Here is an 18,422-nt window from a genome sequence, read left to right on the forward strand (position 1 = left end):
AGCGGAACTACTTTCCACTACCGCTCCGTAAGGCCTATTGAAGTTTTTCATGTGAAATATTTTCGCCCACACTTCATGTATCTATTAATTGCACAGTGGATCCCGGAAAGAAACAAATCAAAGAAAAACACTCTTGATGTTGTTTTGGAGTAAGGGAAACTGTAGCGATGGGGAGTTTTATCAAAACAAAAATACTTGGACTTGACCAAGGTTAAACCAGGGTAGTAATACCACCACTGTGGTGCGAGCTCCACATCACATATTTTTCAGGCAACCGACAGAGAGTTTTTTTTTTTTTTTTTGCCAAGACTGGGAAAGCGAAGCTCTCTGTTCAAAACAAAGCTCCGCTCCAAAACCTGCCTGCCACACACGCTACCATCGTGTGGAGCGCAGACCGAACGCAGCGCAGCCAAGATCTGAAATACAAAACAACTTTCTGACTCAGTCACTGACTCAGTCTCCATGACTGCATACTTTTTAAATGGTCCAAGATGTCTGCCCCATCGTCAGACTACTTCTAAAACTAAACAAGAAAAAAAACATAAACACGACTGGAAACTAGTCCACGGAACTGCCCTTATTATTTAATCCAAGGCCTGCCAATGACACAAGACAAGTATTTCTCCTGAAACCCTCTTCCACTGGCTGACCACGACCAAGGCTAGTGCACATCCTCCCCTCCTAACCCCAGTTACTTCACTGTAGGCCACAGTGACACTCAGGCAACACTAGCTGAGCTGTGCAGAGAAGTGCAGGAAAGCCCAAAAGTCCCTTTTTCAAACCACAGCAGCTGTCTCCCTGGCAGAAATTTCCAGAAAATGTTTCCTAATTTAGTGGTCTAGACCTCAGCTCATAGACCGGTTCCCAGTTCAGATTCTTGGGACACATCACATGAATGGCTCACGCACGTCAACAAACACACACACACACAGGACAACAACCTCCAGGATCTGTCTGTACATCGTCGGACCGCTGAAGCAACCAGTCAACCTAAATCTGTCCCATGCCGCACGTTATTGGAACTCAAGAGAACGTGACGGCAGGCTGACCACCGGCCCAGTAACAGGATAACACACCCTGGAGCCCTTTGCCCTGTCCTATCCTCAGATTACCTTTTCGCCAAATCTCGCCGGTGCTTAAACTGAATCATGAGAATGTAATGTTCTGTCCCGTGGCTGGGACGTGGCCAGTGGACTCTCTGCTGCAGCAGCAGCAGCAGGCCCAGGCACATTACACCCACTGATCCTGAGTCAGACGCTAGTCAACTGGCTGTCACAGGGAATGAGATGAGTGGGTTTTCAAAGCATTGTTCATGGAATGACAGTTCCGAAAATGAACTGATGCACCTCATATCATACTGTTGAGGGTGGTGCACTGTTACAGTCACCCAGCCAGACTGCCAGACAGACAGCCACACAGGCACAGATGAGAAAGCTGGGGGTTGTTTTTTGTGTGTGTGTGTGTGTGGCAGGGCTGGGCACAGCAAAAGGTATGCCAACCCCCTACTGAAGTGCAACCACCGCCCCCCCCCCCCCCCCCATACACTGTCGCTGTAGGGCATGCAGGGTGTGACTCCTGAGAATGGTTCAGTGTGTCCCTGCCTGCTTGCCCTACTTGGCACGCTGTGACCCCGACCTTTGTTACATCACTGCCACTAAAAGCACAGATCGCTATGTAACGGCATGCCACAGCATGCCAGCTCCGCGGCGGTGGAGAGTGGTAAACAGAGCCAAGCGGGGGCGATAAACAAAAATAAACCCTGGCCCTCACACCTTGCCCCAGCCCTGGGCCTTCACACCCCTCCGCTGACACCTGCACACACCCCGGAGGGAGACTGAGCTCACGGTACACAGATAGAAACACACAGCAAGGCTTGCTCACACACACACACACACACACACACACACACACACACATATATATAAACATGACCGGTGAATACACACTGTGTCGCTGTAACGTCTGGCTTCTGTCCCGTTTCTCTTGCACCACTTTGGCATAATGTTGCACCATGGTGCTCAAGCAGTCAGGAGTTTGTGTTCTTTAGAGAAAATGACTTTTCAGTAGAAGAGGACTGTAACTTTCATGATTTTGTTTTGTTTCGTTTTTTTTCCACAGCCCTACGACATGGCCTCCGATTCAACCACCAAATTCAACATCCAAAAAATGCGCTTCTTTGTTCTTTGTCAGAGCGAATGTTTAGTCTAAGGAAAGGGGCATGGCAGAAAGGCAGCCCATTTTTGGTCGATAGAGCGCACTCAATTTGTCGTCAGAGAGACAGCAGAGAGGAGGAACCCGAGAGTATACTTGGGAATCCAGCAGGTGGGGAAATGAGCTGACCTGTCTGTGGCGTTAGCTGACCTGTCTGTGGCGTTAGCTCCTTTCTGCTATTAAGTTGGACTTGTCTTATAAGGCTGGCCTTGCACTGCTTCCAAAGGCAGCTTGAAGAACAGAGCACAGTTGTGTGTGCTGAGTGCACCCAACTGTCCTCGCTCCACCCCCCCAAATTCACAATGTTCGCCTTCAGTGAGGGAGTGAGCGACACATACCACGGGACACACACGGACTCCTAGACATGTAAGAACAGACACTTTTGCGGGCACGTACATACGCATGCATACGCACCCACACACACACACACATACATATATACATACATACTGTACATACATACATAAGCTTCAATCCTGTTACCTATTATACAGCAGGCATTATGATTAAGCACTTCATATACCAACAAAAAGAGAGTGAAGTGGGAATACTCAAGACAACAGGAGGGGAAAAGCTTGTGATGCAAGGCCAGAGGGAAAGAAAGACACAGCAATTTCAAAAAGTCTGAGTCTGTGCTGGAATCTGCCTCTGTATTTGTGTGCTTTAATGCCAGGCTTGGGTTGTGTGCCACACTTTTGTAGGGGCGGGTGGGGGGGATATGTGCGGTGGGGGAATGGTGCCCCACCAGTGCCCTCGCTTCATGCCACAGTTCCACTGACTAACAAGTGGCACCAGACTTTGGCCTGAGGCGCCGTGATTCCAGTAAAATGCTCCTCGTTATGCAACCCCTTAATAAGTGTCACCTTATCTGAACTCCTCGGCTCCCGGCCGCAAGAGGAGCGAAGAGTGAAGTCAGGAGCAGTTTTTAAACCAACCCGTGTGGCTTTTTCCAAATCTGAAATATTACACTGTCGGGGCTTTTATTATTTAAATAGCTTGGCACGGATCGGCTGAGTGCAGAGTCGAGCACAGGCACAAACGAGATGGGTAGGATAGCAAGACAGAAAAGACGACAGACAGAGAGGCAATCCTGTTGGGAAGTAAGGGAGACAAAGTTCGAAAAAAAAAAAAGAGGGAGGAGAAGAGATGGAGGAGAGGCAGAGGCATGGCTCCCGTGGCTCCGCCTCTGAGCTCCAAAAATACAACACACACCACTACCCTTCGTGTCACGAATGACACGGAGGCTTGGCAGAGGCCCAGCCAGGCCGGGGAGCTCACGTGCCAAACACAGATCAGCCTGCTTGATTGCATCTTTGCCCTACTTCGCAACATTCTCGGAAAACCGAAAGGCCCAGTGCTGGTTCTCAGGCAGTACTACGAAAACAAACCACTGGACGGGAGGTTCGGTCGACTCTGACACAATTCTACCAAATGTAGGGCCAAAATAAGGATACGATAAAGAATACATTACCAACATCAGAGGAAGCCAATGTGTGCTATTGATGAAATGAAATGAATATATGCTTTTAATCAGCTGAAGCCAAACTATTTTTAAAATTGACTTTCTATATCTATACGTTCTATCAATGTAATCTATCCCTAAACTATACACTGCTTTGCCCAACTTTTCCTAATTGTCTTTAAGCAAAGGTATCAGTGATATATTACGGCTTAAGAACAACAAACCAAAGATGTTGCCTGATCTCCTGCCGGACGTTCGCCCATCGATTCGGGACATCAAAGAACAGCTCAAGCTCCAAATATTTGTGCTGGCCTGTGACGCGTGTGTAGTGTGGGACACAGAGAGAGGCCGGCACAGGCACAGGCACCGGGCCAACATGCGTGTGTTCGACGCAAGCGTGTGGGTGTCTGTTTGCACAAGAAGAATACGAAAATAAGACACCGAGTTCATGTGTGCAACCCCGAAATTCTTTCAATTCAACTTCAACTTTGATTGGAACACCACTCCCGTACAAGCGCATGGAAATAAACAATGTAGCACTACATGAACTTCACAAGACGGTCATCCATGATAAACATCACTGTACAGTAATGGGCTATAGACAGGCAATTTAATCATGCATAGTTGAAAGCTTCAAGCAGGAACCAGTTCACGTTCAGTGGGGCAGGATGGAAATGAGAAGAGGTAGAAAGAGATATAGAATAAAGGAGAGAGTGAGGGATGAGAGGAGGTTCTGTTTCTTGGTTCTCCTTGGTGTGTGGCTTCAGGGGACGGCCATGTTTGTTCACATGCTCACGAGGAAGGAGTGCAGTGTGGGCTCCTGTTGTGAGTGTGTCATGACTCACCTCACGCGAGAGAGAGAGAGAGTGTGAGAGAGAGGGATGGAGAGAGCCAGGGAGAGGGAGCAAGAGAGAAGGAGGGAGAGAGAGTGTGTGAGGAATGACTCAACCACCAAAATAAAAATTGCCAGCATTTGCCCTTTACTGTCTCACACCAAGGATGATTTTTTCTTTTTCTTTCTCGCTCTTTATGAAATGTGCACACAAAGCCAACTGATTGCATGAACGGGTGGTGAATCCCCCACTTGTCTTTCTTCTACGAAGCTGCAACCGTGTCCCGTCTTCAAATAAAGTCTGGTGCCTTTCCCTGCAGTTTTGTGGTAAACATGCTAATTAAATTGAAAGAGGTCTCATCACAAAGAAAAACGAAAGAAAGAAAAAAAGATTTAGTTCCAGATTTTCTCTTTCTATTCGAGATATCGTTTACCCAATCGGTGCGGTGGCCTCTTCCTCAGAACTCCAAACTAGAAAATCCGTATCAGGTTAATGGAAATCACAGAGGTCAGACACGTTATGACACCCACATTTCAACCGGTTTCACTGCACTTCACTGGATGAGTGTCTTTGCAACCTGTTTTTTTGACGAACAACAACCATAAGAGTAACACATTTACACAAGAGCAAAGTGCAAAACTACAAAAAAAAAACACCTCCAGAATGAGCGGTGTGTCTCTGGAGTTATCTGTACTCTGATCATTAACTGTGACATATGGACACCAAGTCAGTGAATGATTGCCACTGAATGGTGTAACATCCAAACTGGCTCCGAACGACTCAGTTTGACCCTTAGCAACAGAAAAAATAGTCATTATGAGAGGGGAGGACAGGCTAGCGGCTCTTGAACTAGCTAAAGTTCCTCTTTGCTCTGGTGGGACAAAGTTAGACGTCCACAGCTTCATGCTGGCGCCACCGGACAAGCCAAAGTCCAATCACATCGAGCACGGCGTGTACAAAGGAAAGCTTTTTTGAGCGTGTTCTTTCTTTCTTTCTTTCTTTTCATTGTGTCGAGGAGAGGGGAAAAAAAAGAGGGATGTCTGCCGTGCCGTGAACGACAGACTCCAAAGAATAGGAGATGAAGTGCTTGCCTCCCACTCCTCCTCCACTGTGTTCTCTCTCTCTCTCTCTCTCTATTTCCCTTTCTTTCTCTCTCTCTGTCTCCCTCACTCACTCTCTCTCTCCACCCCTTCACTCCTTTTTTTTTTTACAATCTGTGACAAGTGGGCTCAGACAAAGAGGGCTTAATAGAGCCATCACAGTTTAGCAGGAGGAGAGGAGGATGGTGAGGGGGAGGTGGCAGAGATGCAAGGGGGTCTATCTATGAATAACCCAGCTAGGAGTGGTGCTGAATGGCATCTCGTTTTTCCCACAGTCTCGCCCACCCCGCAGCCTGGACCCCTCTTTGTGCCAGGGCCAGTGGGAGAGCTGTGCTATCCAGGGCGGGCTCCATGCCCATAAAAGTGGCAGAAGAGACGGGCAGGCAGGGGGCACCCCCATACCCAAATGTACTGTACAGCTGCATTCACTTCACACACCTCTCCCTTTGCCACTGCTACTCAATGTCAGTCAGAACCAGACAGTGAGAGATATATATAGATAGATAAATGAATTATTTTATATATATATATATAATATATATTTATCGATCTATCTATATCTCTCCCTGCCTGGTTCTGACTGATATAATATATATATATATATAGATAGATAGATAGATATAGAGAGAGAGAGACTATGGAGAAAGAAGATGGTTGTGTGACAGGACAGCCAAGAACATACTCTCAAAGGTCTGTATGCTCTGTCTAAGTGTAAATTGGTTGACTTCAAGAGAAAATCTGACTAGAACAGGGAATTTATGAAAAGTATTGCTGGCAACAACTCAAAAACCTTATGGCCTTATGCTGTTCCTTATAAATGACCAACCGGTCAAAAGGACGGTACATACATTAGTGGCCTAATGTGGCAATAGAACACAGGTAATTACAAGTTAGTTATGACCTGTAGTATTTGGAAGTGCCAATAAATTGTGTGTGCTGCAAGGTATGTGCTGCAAATGCAGGAGTACAGAGATGGGAAAACATTCCCTATCTAAGATGTACTGTGAACTGGGTGCACTTAAGCCACATGTCATTCTTACATCATACAACATGCAAAGAATAACAACTGAACGCTTATCTGGTTCACAACTTCTGGATTGCTAGCACTGCCAACCTCAGTGAACACACATACACACTCATACAGTCATCCACAGCACACACACACACAGACACACACACACACACACACACACACACACACACACACACACACACACACACACACACACACACACACGGGATGGCAAACACAAGGTTATTGCACTGTACTGTTATTGCCAAACAGGTACCAGACTGAACTGGGCCTGCTCCCAAACAGAGGGCAACCCCCACTCCATTCATCCAGTTTCAGACTGGTCTGCCACTGCCTGTCAAGACACACTGTGTGGAATGTTGGGACAAAAGTCTCACCCAAAAGAAGAAGAAAAAAAATGACTAACCGCCACAGGGTGACGTGTGCATATTTGACAAACCCCAGTGGGGCATTGTCTCCTAAATCCCTCTGGGAGGTGACAGGCGCAACCTCCATCCGCTACACCGCAACACTGTTGCCATGGATTTTCACGTGGCAGTGTTTACTTGTTTCCCTCTCGTCGTCAGGGCTTTTCTTGCACGCCATGGATAAATCAATACTGTCGATACTGCCTTAGGCCTTACAAACCCCACCCCCACCCCACCCCCCAACCCCTAAACTAGTGGCTGACTGACCTAGAGGTGGTCCGGATCTGTGCAATCTGAAGCATCTGAGACTCAGTTTCATTCTATCATCCTCCAGACCCGCGACTGCATCGCATCCAAAAGTCATTTCTACATCAGACACCACTGACAGCAACCACAGACACTATAATATACAGCCCTGACCTCCCTGATCTTCTTTGGGGGGGAGTGGGAATGGGGATGGGGGGGTTTGTGGAAGAGGGGTGTGTGTGTGTGTGTGTGTGTGTGCAATGATCCAGAGAAATCTCTGAGTCAGCAGAGAATTGGTAACGGCTCAAGGTCTAAATCAGATGACTGAGAACGGCCAGCCACAGAGACGACTGACCTGTTGTCTCTAAAAGTGACCATGTGCTGCTAATGGTCAGGCAGAGGACGCCGGCCCTGAGCGATGAATAGACAGCATTCAAGGGGAGCCAGGGTGCAAAACAGAGTTCAGGCAAAATACAATGGAGGAGAAATACCTTGGCAATTCCAAGACCAGATATGTACACTGAAAAATTCTGTACACTTAGACATAAGATTGCCATGTCTCTCTGTGTCAGACAGAGACTAGTGATACTGTGGATGTGGATGTGGATGTGTGGATGTGTGTGGCTGTTAAGAGAGACAGAGAAAGTCTCCCTCTGCATATGTGCTTTTCAGTACCATTACAGAACACCAATCTCCTGTAATAATGAAGACATTTATCGTAAACAAATATGCTAGGCTATCAGTTGATCATTTTAAAGCATGCCAGCATCCAAAGATTTAGAACTACACACTACCCTTACAACTATTCAGCAGTGCTCTGAATTTAAAAGTGAATACCTTCCAACCAGCAGAGCTGTTACTGTCTCCCTTGTCCTTGAAATAAGGGACACTCTTCACCATCCAGTCATAAATCTGCGACAAGGTGAGGCGCTTCTCTGGGGAGCTTTCGATAGCCTTCGTGATGAGATCAGCGTAAGACATATTCCCCCAGGCATTACGGCGAGAAGAGCTGCTCTTGCGCTGAGCAGCGGCAGCGGCGGCCGCCGCCACCGACGAAGTTGATCCGACCGGAGAGGACAGCAGGGGCACCTGTTGCTGGTGCGCTATCTGTGGGCTCGGCAGCTGCTGCTGCTGTTGATGTGGATGAGCCTGAATACAGTTCTCCTGACACGAGAAGTCATTGCACAGGCCCAGGGGCTTCTGGTCCGGGTAGTCTTCGTTCTCCTCTAACAAGCTGAGATTGTTGATGAAGTCAGCATTGTTGGTGGGCTCCTGTTTGACGGAGGGGGCCGGTGAGGATGTGTTGGAGTCGGCTGGGTTGCTGAAGTCCGGCCGTGGTAGCGGCCAAGTACAAGACCGGGGCCGAGAGAGGGGCTCGAAATCCGGGTCGATATCCACTAACTGTTGCTGGGCTGCTTCAGCCATAATAGCAGTAGTAAACACAATCCAAGAGTCACATAGAAGTTGCACGGGAAAAGTTACTCATGCGCAACCAACCAGGAGAAAAACAAACCGAAATCGAAAAGCAATGGCAAAGGAAATTAGTCGCGTTCACACACACCGCTAAAACTATTAACCTACATTAGTGTAGGCTACAAGTCCGTGAAGGAAAGCGAGGTCCAAGCGTAAACACCAGACTAGATATGGCGTAGCAAAACACTCTGAAATGTCCCTGTCCGGTTGATAGAAGGCAGTTGTGGTCTGCAATCCAGAAGCAGTACTCCGTTCGTACCGTGCCTATCCGTATTCCTGCCTGTTGAGCGTGGTTCTACTGTGCCTAAGTGCTCTTACTGGAACTATCATATGTCAGCTGACACCACCCCTACTTGAGTGACAACGCGGGACCGCCAATGAATGCGCCTTTTAAAAGTGAAACAGGGGAATGTTTTTCTCCTCTTTGGTCCGATAAACATATCCTGTCTCAATTAAACGAATCAGCCAGAGTCTTGTTTTCGACATTAATTGTTTCTTTCGGACGTGTTCACCTGTTTTTCTCAAAACACGGAGTTAAGACAATAAGAAGTGCTTGTTTTTTTAAGCGTTGTTTGTCACGAGCGTGCGGGAAGCTATTTAATAAACAGTGGTTACATTGTAACAACCTTTATATCACCTGCATCTATTTCGTCTCATGAAACAACTGGGATACAAGCCTAAGCTATGCCACAGATATTTAGGGTAAAGGCTTGCCTATTTTTCACAATCATATTTTCAGCGAAACATAATTTCAGTTCACTTCATATTGTTCTAAAATAGCCTTCTGCTACATCAGACAAAAAGTTCAATTTAGACCTTAGGTATTAGGTATTAGGCATAATTAAAATAAGGAATTCCGCTGCTTAATCTTTTATCTACCTTATGTCTTCAAAGGTGAGCATTTAGAATGGAATTTCAGAACTAATGCCGCATGATATGCTCAAATGAGCGCAGTCACTGCACCATCTCTCGTTTTAAACACAACATGACATAGCCTAGTTTAGCCTGTCTAGCCTATAGGCCACTGAAGCATCGATGGGACAATCTGTAAACTCAATCAACTAGCCTTTACACTTACATAGTAGGCTAGCCTATGGCATAGGCCTACCAAGAAAATTAAAATATTTATTAAAGAAGCCCATATGTATGGTAACAGAAACTTTTTAAGTGAAGAATCTCAAAGTTATCAACTGCGGTTTCTAAGAAGTCAAGACTATAAATTATTGTCATACTGGCACACCCGCCACATTATCAAAACGTAGTAAACATATATGTAGAGTATTTGACACTGGAAATATTTAGGTAAGAGCTTCATAACGAACTAGTAAGTCAATCGTTAACGGTAAACGTAGGCTATTGTATTTATATAATGATATTTATAATAGTAGCCTTACATCTTAAACATGGAAAGTAAGATATTGCTTAAATCAGTCCAAATCTGAAAATGTCTTATTATTGTTTCAATGTCTCCATCTTGTGGCCATACTCTAAATTACCCCGCCCTACATGAATTTGCGTGCGTCTTGAGACAGCACGAGCTAACACTTCCTTACTTTGTGCTTGTCGTGCTCGACCGTGTTCATTCAGCAGGGTGTTTTTAATACTATCTCAGAGAACTTGAGGGCACTTCTATATATTGCACACACTGATATGGGGTTTTAATCACTGGAAATGGTGTCTTTAAAGGTTAAAACACCTCTCAGCTTTACATTTGCTAGCTAGCTAACTTACCAGCAGGTAGTGTCAGCTGTTGATAAGGAATTGCCGGCGAGGTGCTTGCGACAGCCGTATAGCTCTGGAAATTTGGCATCCAAATCGACGTTGCCGAAGTAACTTTGTTACCAGACCTCAAACTTTTACATCCTTTAACACATGGAAAGCCTGTGCAGTCTTATCACTCATGACATACTTCCACTTTATGACTGATTCCTTAAGGTTGGCTGGTGTGCCATAAGGTTCAGAAGTTAGACTGAGCAGCATTATCGGGAGGTAAGGTAAGAACTTTACTTTCATTATACACCCCTACCTTTTATTTTCCAAAATGTACTGAAATGTATTAATTGCGTTTCCCCTGAAACATTTGCGGCCGTTAGTCATATTTCCTATTGCAATATCATCTTTGTAGGCAGTGAAGCTAAACCTGATTTCGAGGTGAAATGACGACCTATAGGCACGTAGGCCTACTCATTTAAATAGGATTAGGCTAGATGCGCTAATTTGGGCTAATGTTAATTCTTCGTTTGCATCTCAACACCAAAAATAGATCTCATGTTTTGTAAAAGGTGAGGTCAGATCCCTCTTTTCATGAAGGTGATTGTATGATAGTAAACATGTGTTCCATCAGGTGTTGGGTACTGACTGAAGTAGAGTAGGATATTATTGACTGGAATTAGTCAAGTATGTTTACTGGTACAAAATGTGAGCCCTGTTAATCACGTTTTACTGTTAACTATTAGCCAACTGTAATTATCGGTCCACGGGATTCTGAGCCGAGGATTTTAGTGTGGGGAAAATGCAACAACATACTATTGAAAGGCTTGTTCACAGTTTGCAGTTAATCTGACTTACTTTGATACAGGAGGATATACAGTGGCCGTTTCCCTAAGAATGCCTATATGCCTGAAGATCTGCTGCCGTTCTCTGATTTAGAAGGCCTGTGTGTGTGTGAGAAAGAGAGCGAGTGACGTGTTTGCGCCAAAACGAGGACCAGAGCCTGTGTGGGGGTTTGTATGTGGAGCAGGATTAACCAACAAGCTCTGCATCATCATCATTGTCGTCGTCCACATCATCATCTTCATCATGGCTCCACATCCTGTTGTTCAGGCCATTATCGACCTCTCAGCTGGAGCTATTGGTACGGTAGACCTTTTACATTTCACAGTGACCCGACCTACACTACTCAAAAAACTGAAACTGTTAAGATAGCAGCGGCATCTCTAATGGCTTATGTAAACTATCACTTTCATCTTCACACCACGCATTACAATGAAGTTGACAGAAAACTAAACTCTTGATGGTTGTACAGTACATTCAATCATGTGATTTAAGAATTCCATGTAGAACCCTTTGTAGGCTCTCAGATGTATGGCAATGTCCAGCTGTAACATTTGTCTGACACAAAAAGGATTGAAATAGTTCTTTTTTATAACTATTTGCTTTAAAGTAACACTATGCAACAATTTGACACTTTTTGAGGTATGGTTTATAGCCAACTAGTTTTGGTACCATCCTCAAATTCATTTTGATAGCATATGGTCATGTGAAGGACAGATAAACACCTGTGTCTTTCCCACTAGCCATCCAGGATATGCCCTATGTAGTTCTGTGTACCGGGCTGGAACCTGCAAAAATAAAAATAAAAGCTTTCACAGGATGACCTTGGCAGCTATACTGCCAAAAGATACCAGTTAGTGTATTGGCAAGCTTCTATCAGTGTCAGCTGGGCTGTTGGTGGTGTTTTCGCATGCCTTTTAGGTAGTTAGCTTGTTAGTTTTGGAACAGAATTCCCTGCTGCTTTAAAAGAACCTACAGAGGCTACAGTATATTGCTGAATGTTTGCTGTAAACAGCTGCACTATGACTACACTGAGCTTTATTTTTGAGCTTTGTCTCCAAGTAGCCATGTTTGGTGTGGCAACAGCATGATGGAGCTGTTCAGAGTCTGGCTGGTGACCTCATAGAGACCACACATAATAATAATAATAATTATAAACTTTATTTGTATAGCACCTTTCATACAAAACAATGTAGCTCAAAGTGCTTAACAGCAAATACATTACGTGGAGAGAAATGACATGCACAGTGATCCACATAAAAATAGACATAGAATAAACATAAAACATGAAACAATCATAAAACCATCCTTGAGGCCTGTATCCCAAAATCATTAAATACGCATATGGCACCTACACATGAAACATACGCACGGTTGCTGAGACTGGAGACAGGGCCAGTGACCGCTGTGCTGAGGAATGCAATGTAAAGGTGTAGGAGTGTGTGTGCGTCCGTCTGCTCAGCCGTGTGTGTGTGTGTGTGTGTGTGTGTGTGTGTGTGTGTGTGTGTGTGTGTGTGTGTGTGTGTGTGTGTGTGTGTGTGTGTGTGTGTGTGTGTGTGTGTGTGTGTGTGTGTTTGTGAATGCAATGTAATGGTGTAGGAGTGTGTGTGCGTCCGTCTGCTCAGCCGTGTGTGTGTGTGTGTGTGTGTGTGTGTGTGTGTGTGTGTGTGTGTGTGTGTGAATGCAATGTAAAGGTGTAGGAGTGTGTGTGCGTCCGTTTGCTCAGCCCGGCAGCAGCGTGATTGCCAGCCAGATTGAGTGTCCTGCCAGGTTGTGACTGGTGAGAGAGCAGCTCTCACTGTACTGAATTATGTCTCTGTTCATAGCCATCCATCCACTGCTTTTCAGAATCTCTCGCCTGTGTTCATTTTCTCTTGCAACTTTATTATCTCTCCCTCTCGCTTCTGTTAACTGGTCACCCTTCTTTTCTCTCTCTCTCTTTCCTTCTCCCTCTCCCACTTGACCCGCTCCACTGTGACCCCCCCCCTCCCTGTCCCAGGTGGCACTGCCTGTGTGTTCAGCGGGCAGCCGTTCGACACAGCCAAGGTGAAGATGCAGACGTTCCCGGGCATGTACCGAGGCTTCCTGCACTGCTTCACCTCCGTCTACCAGCAGGTGGGGCTGCGGGGCCTGTACCAGGGCACCACGCCGGCCCTTATCGCCAACATTGCCGAAAACGCTGTGCTCTTCATGAGCTACGGCTTCTGCCAGGACGTGGTGCGTTTCCTCTCTGCGGTGGAGCGAGGAACAGAGCTGAGGTGACTGAAAGCCCAACAGACAACAGTGAGATCGAAGGGACCTAACTGTGAAAAGACAACTCAACAAACACGTGTTTCGTCTCAGTGGACGACGTTCTGCCTTTCTGGTATGCTAAAATTTGGAAAGAAGGAAGGTAGCTGTTTTGTAAAAATGCATTTAGTCTAGCTGTTTTCTAAAATCATTTGGTAGAATATTTTAAACAGTTTTTCTTCAAAAGCTTACTTAGTTGAAATTCTTCACATTTGCAGTGATGGGAACCTGCTACTTTCTGGTTTGCTAATGGAAAGATGCAAATTGTTGTATGGGAGTCATAACATCAGGCTTATTTTGCTCCCACTAGGATCTAGGTTCTAGGAATGACCACCTTTGTTTTCAGAATAAACTGGATTTTAATGGGTTGCCCCATAAATTAACTAACCTAAAATCTACCAAAACTGTTAACAATCCCCTTTTACTTTGGAGAAACGAACAGTGTGTCTGTCCTGTTGTCTTTTCACAGCTTAGGTGTGACCCATCCATTCCTTGCAGAGATTGGCAAGGCTGAGGCTGGGCTGAAATCAGTAACAGGTTGTCAGTAGATTCCACTGTGGGCTTTGACCTTACAGTGCGTGCGCGCTTCCATCCGTCCGTCCGCGTGTCTGCGGCGCATACGTGCATTCCGTCTGTCCGTGCGTGCGTGTGTGTGCATGCGTGCATCCGTCCGTCCGTCTGTGCATGTGTGTGCATGCGTGTGCATGCGCAGTATACAAACACTTGGTCTTTGGCTACCCCGGAGTGCATCTGAGTTCACCCGCACCTCCTGTCATGCCCTGCTAATGTTCTCATTGAAAGATTCCTTTGTTCTCACGTATAATCATGTTATTGGCACTATCAAACTAGTGTCATAAATCATTTGCATATCCGAGCTCTTTACTCTTTACACATAGTGTTTTTTTGGAATGCAAAAAAGGAATTCACCACGTATCATTTTCTCAACAGGACTCACAACCACATATCATTTCTCAACAGAAAGTCCAACTTTTTTTATGTATAAAATTTCCGGTCATCCTTTTAGTTTTTTGTCATTTGCTGTCTCTCCACCACACTTGTACTGCAGCCTGTGTCGCATACCAGATCAGGGCGTCTTTTTCTCCTGCCTGTCCCATTCATCCTGTCCCTGTGGCTGTGTGGTTAAGTGATGTTCAGATGGCGTGCTCGGGGTCCGTGGCCTCCATCTTCTCCTCGTTGGCTCTCTGCCCCACAGAGCTGGTGAAGTGTCGGCTGCAGGCCATGGATGAAATGGAGGCGTCGGGCAAGATTGCCACCGGCCAGAAGAGGTTAGTCTGGCAAGAGATGAATCGCAGGGTAAATGAAAGATGAAGAATAAGTAAGGGCGGGGTGTGTGTGGAGAGTATTTTGGATGTTGTTGAGCTGATATCAGGAATTCTTTTAAACTGTAAACTGGAATTGCAAGTGTGAGAAGTTCAGAAAACGCTCTGAAGAGGGAGGAAGGTCAAATAAAGGCAGTAAGAGGGAAAGATTACTTAAAAAAACATGTTCATTTATCCAAATGACATGACAGTGAGAGTAGTTTCTGTTGTATCTATTTATTTGAATATATCTTCTTCAGCACGGTGTGGTCAGTGGTGAGGAATGTGATTCGGACCAATGGACCGCTGGGCTTCTACCAGGGCCTGACCACCACCATGGCCAGGGAGCTGCCGGGATACTTCTGCTTCTTTGGGGGATACGAGTTCAGCCGCTCCACATTTGCACAGTCCATGGGCACGAAGAAAGAGGACATAGGTTAGATTCAGTTCAGGCCACTGTCTTGATAAGTGTTTTACGATACCGGGTAATTAATTCAACACACATTCATAACAGGGTTGGTAAATGCTGTTGCTGATGTGATTAAGTCACTGTAAGTGTCAAGCTTTTGAAGATGGCCACGTACTATTGTGAGCTTTTGATTAGAGTTTTACATTGCATAGTTTTATACTCCGTGAGTCACAGGTCTGTGTCCTGTGTCCCATGTCAGCCTTTGATCTGGACCCCTCAGTGATGTGAAATCTTGTTGGTGGTTGTATGCCATAGGTGTGATTCCCCTCATGTTCAGTGGAGGCTTTGGGGGGGCTTGCCTTTGGCTGACGGTCTACCCCATTGACTGTGTCAAGTCCCGCATTCAGGTGCTCTCTCTGGCCGGGCGACAGGAGGGCTTTCTCAAGACCTTCATTGGCATTGTGCGCAACGAAGGTGAGCCATCACATGCTATGAAAATGCAATTATAAATGTGTGTGTGTGTGTGTGTGTGGTATAACTTTTGTTAATCCGTCTACCTGTAGGTGTGGCACCGCTGTACTCTGGTCTCACCCCCACCATGATCAGAACTTTCCCCGCGAACGGAGCACTGTTCCTGGCCTACGAGCTCAGCCGCAAAGCCATGATGAGACGGTTTGACAGCTGAGGTGCTCCACTGTCCTCTTCGCTGAAGGTTTCAAGAGACATAGGATTTTGCCCGTTGCCTTGCGCTGATGTTTGGCCCAGCAACATTTGTCTTGGACACTTAAACTTATACTTTGAATTCCTCTCTTCAGGAAAATCTGTGACATGTTTTTTACAGGAACTGTGTGATAGAGGCCGGCACAAAGCGATGTAATACCTGCTCCTGTCTGCACTTGTCACGTTTTATCACGCTCCCAACCGCAAAATTCCGTAGGTGGACTTTACACAGGATGGCTTTTTCAGCCTTGCTCCTGCCATGTGTAAAAACCACCAATCCTGCGTCTGTTTATTTAAAACCTGGGCTATTTGTTGCTGCTCTCGCACAAATACGAATAACATTACGTACTTTAAGAACAACAAATTTACTTTTATTTCATTTTATACATTTCATTTATATTTTTTGGGAGTCCCGCGAGTCTTGTCTTTCTCCCGCCTCCTTCACACGCGTCAGTTTTTTCCCATCTTCATTCCGCAATAAAAAATCCCTGTGCCACACTCTTTTGCGCTGGGTCCAGCGGTACTCCCGTGGGTGTGCCACACCCTTTTGCGCTTTCCCGTGTGTGTGCAGGCCTCCACTGTGTATCAGATGAGATATCTAGGGAAATCCTGCTGATACAAATAATGCAATCACTGTCAAGACTGTATCATCAGCAAAGATGATACTGAGTGGCTTAAGGCTCAACCTAGTATGCTGCTTGTGAGAATTGTTTGGTATTAATAGTCTAACTGTGTTAGGGATGTTGTATTGCTTAAAAGAATCGGAATTTGGAAATATTTCTACACTCCTCAGTTAGTAGGCCTACACTCTAAGCATATTAAAACACATAATCTACAAAAAGGTTTGAACCACTGGGGACTCCATTCTTTATTTAAAGCAACTCCATACAACAATGTACCACTTTGTAGGATCATGAGAAGAACAGATAGATAAGCACACCTATCATACCCACTGGCCTATGCACTATGTAGTTCTGTGGTCCGGGTCGGAAAACCTGGCAGAAATGTAAGAAAAGACTTTCACAACATTACATTGCCAACAATATTGCCAAAAGACACCACCTAGCATGTTGGCAAGCTTTTATCAGTGGGAACTGGGCTGTTGGTGGTGTCTGCAAGGTTTTTGCATGCTTAACTAAATGCTCTTGTAAGGGCAAATGTTACACCCAGGACGCTGCGCTCGTCTAGTGAGCGTCGTTTGGCACTGCCGTCCGTGCAAGCACGGCAATCCAGACTATTTTCATTTGTAGTTCCACGTTGGTGGAACGAACTGCCTAGTACTACCAGAGCAGGGGCGTCCCTCTCTACCTTCAAGAAGCTTTTGAAGACCCAACTCTTCAGAGAGCACCTCCCCTCCTAACTGGCACCTGACTAGCGCTTAACTTGCACTTCAGCAGTTACATTCCTGCACTTCTTTTTTCCTCTCTTCTAGGTTGTTGTTTTTCTAATTCTCATGTAAAGTAGTATTTATTGTTACACCATGCTTTTTTATTGCTCTTAGCTTGACTGTTCTCTCCCTTGTACGTCGCTTTGGACAAAAGCGTCTGCTAAATGACTAAATGTAAATGTAAATGTAAATGCTTATGTAGGTAGCTCGCCAGTTTTAGACCAAAACTCCATAATTTGGAAGTCAAAATCCTCTCGACCATGCAAAACACTTTGCCATGTTTCCTGGGCCTGCGTGTATAATGCCTGTGTTTGGGACAAAATTATTTCAACAGGCCCCTCCCCAATTAAAATTTTAAAAACCTGACTCGCATTCAGAAACGTTAAAAATATGAAATCATATCACATCAACCTTATGTTGAGAGATTGTTGGTCGAGCTGACGTGGCAACAACAATGTCCCACCTTGCTCTTTTGATTCCTCGGCATGTGTGTATTGTTTTAGAAACTTAGCCATTCGCTCCCTTGCCTGTATAATGTCATATTATTTTTCTCCTTTGTCTTTTCAAGTGAGTTGGCATTTTAACGGCTTGGTTTTGTAAATAAGGTGTGGATTAATAGACCTGAGGATGTGTCGTTTCTTTGTAGTCCATTATGGACCTCTGTATCAAAGCGATTTTCTCTATGGGAAAATAACAATGGGGATTTTGAATAATTGCACAATTGTCGATAACGAGGTATTCTGAAATGCTCCTGTTTTGCCCTACATTCTTTTGTCATCTGACTTTGCATGGATCCTGTGATCTCCTAGGCTGTTGAGAGGGTAAACTAAGGTTTTTGATACATGGGAGCTGACCGAAGTAAACTACTCTGTGCATACCTTGCACATCAGTCCAGTGTAGCTGGCTATTGCCTGCGGATATCCTTGCTTATCCTATCCTGGCGTCACATCCAGGGAACACAATTTGAGACTGGTGTGTTC

General features: G+C 45.4%; 2 protein-coding genes across 6 annotated transcripts in view; one reads left to right on the forward strand and one right to left on the reverse strand.

Moving 5' to 3' along the window:
• Positions 1-9,432, reverse strand: part of foxo1a (forkhead box O1 a) — a 35,457-nt gene extending 26,025 nt beyond the window's left edge. Inside the window, exon 1 of the mRNA XM_012830937.3 lies at positions 8,130-9,432. Within this exon, the coding sequence (XP_012686391.2) occupies positions 8,130-8,717 (588 nt within the window). The 5' untranslated portion in view covers positions 8,718-9,432. The remainder of the gene's footprint in view (positions 1-8,129) is intronic.
• Positions 9,433-10,241: 809 nt separating this feature from the next.
• slc25a15a (solute carrier family 25 member 15a) lies at positions 10,242-16,896 on the forward strand. 5 transcript variants are annotated; one of them, XM_031573008.2, is made up of 8 exons: positions 10,242-10,594; positions 10,701-10,759; positions 11,344-11,619; positions 13,318-13,576; positions 14,753-14,893; positions 15,187-15,362; positions 15,651-15,809; positions 15,899-16,896. In XM_031573008.2, the coding sequence occupies exons 3-8, from the start codon at positions 11,565-11,567 to the stop codon at positions 16,018-16,020; spliced, it is 912 nt and encodes a 303-aa protein (XP_031428868.1). In that variant the 5' UTR covers positions 10,242-10,594; positions 10,701-10,759; positions 11,344-11,564; the 3' UTR covers positions 16,021-16,896. The 5 variants fall into 5 exon arrangements, with proteins under 5 accessions (XP_031428868.1, XP_031428870.1, XP_012686392.1 ...); XM_031573010.2 differs by having other exon boundaries at positions 10,701-10,754; XM_012830938.3 differs by having other exon boundaries at positions 10,242-10,759.
• The last annotated feature ends 1,526 nt before the right edge of the window (positions 16,897-18,422 follow it).

This window comes from Clupea harengus, chromosome 9 (genome assembly GCF_900700415.2).
Source record: "Clupea harengus chromosome 9, Ch_v2.0.2, whole genome shotgun sequence".
In the NCBI taxonomy this organism is placed as follows: domain Eukaryota; kingdom Metazoa; phylum Chordata; class Actinopteri; order Clupeiformes; family Clupeidae; genus Clupea; species Clupea harengus.

Bases quoted from the DNA above. Each gene is read 5' to 3' on its own strand.
- slc25a15a (XM_012830938.3), top strand. From the start codon at position 11,565: ATGGCTCCACATCCTGTTGTTCAGGCCATTATCGACCTCTCAGCTGGA. The intron at 11,620-13,317 runs GTACGGTAGACC...TCCCTGTCCCAG, and splicing joins CCTCTCAGCTGGAGCTATTG to GTGGCACTGCCTGTGTGTTC. The intron at 13,577-14,752 runs GTGACTGAAAGC...TGTGTGGTTAAG, and splicing joins GAGCGAGGAACAGAGCTGAG to TGATGTTCAGATGGCGTGCT.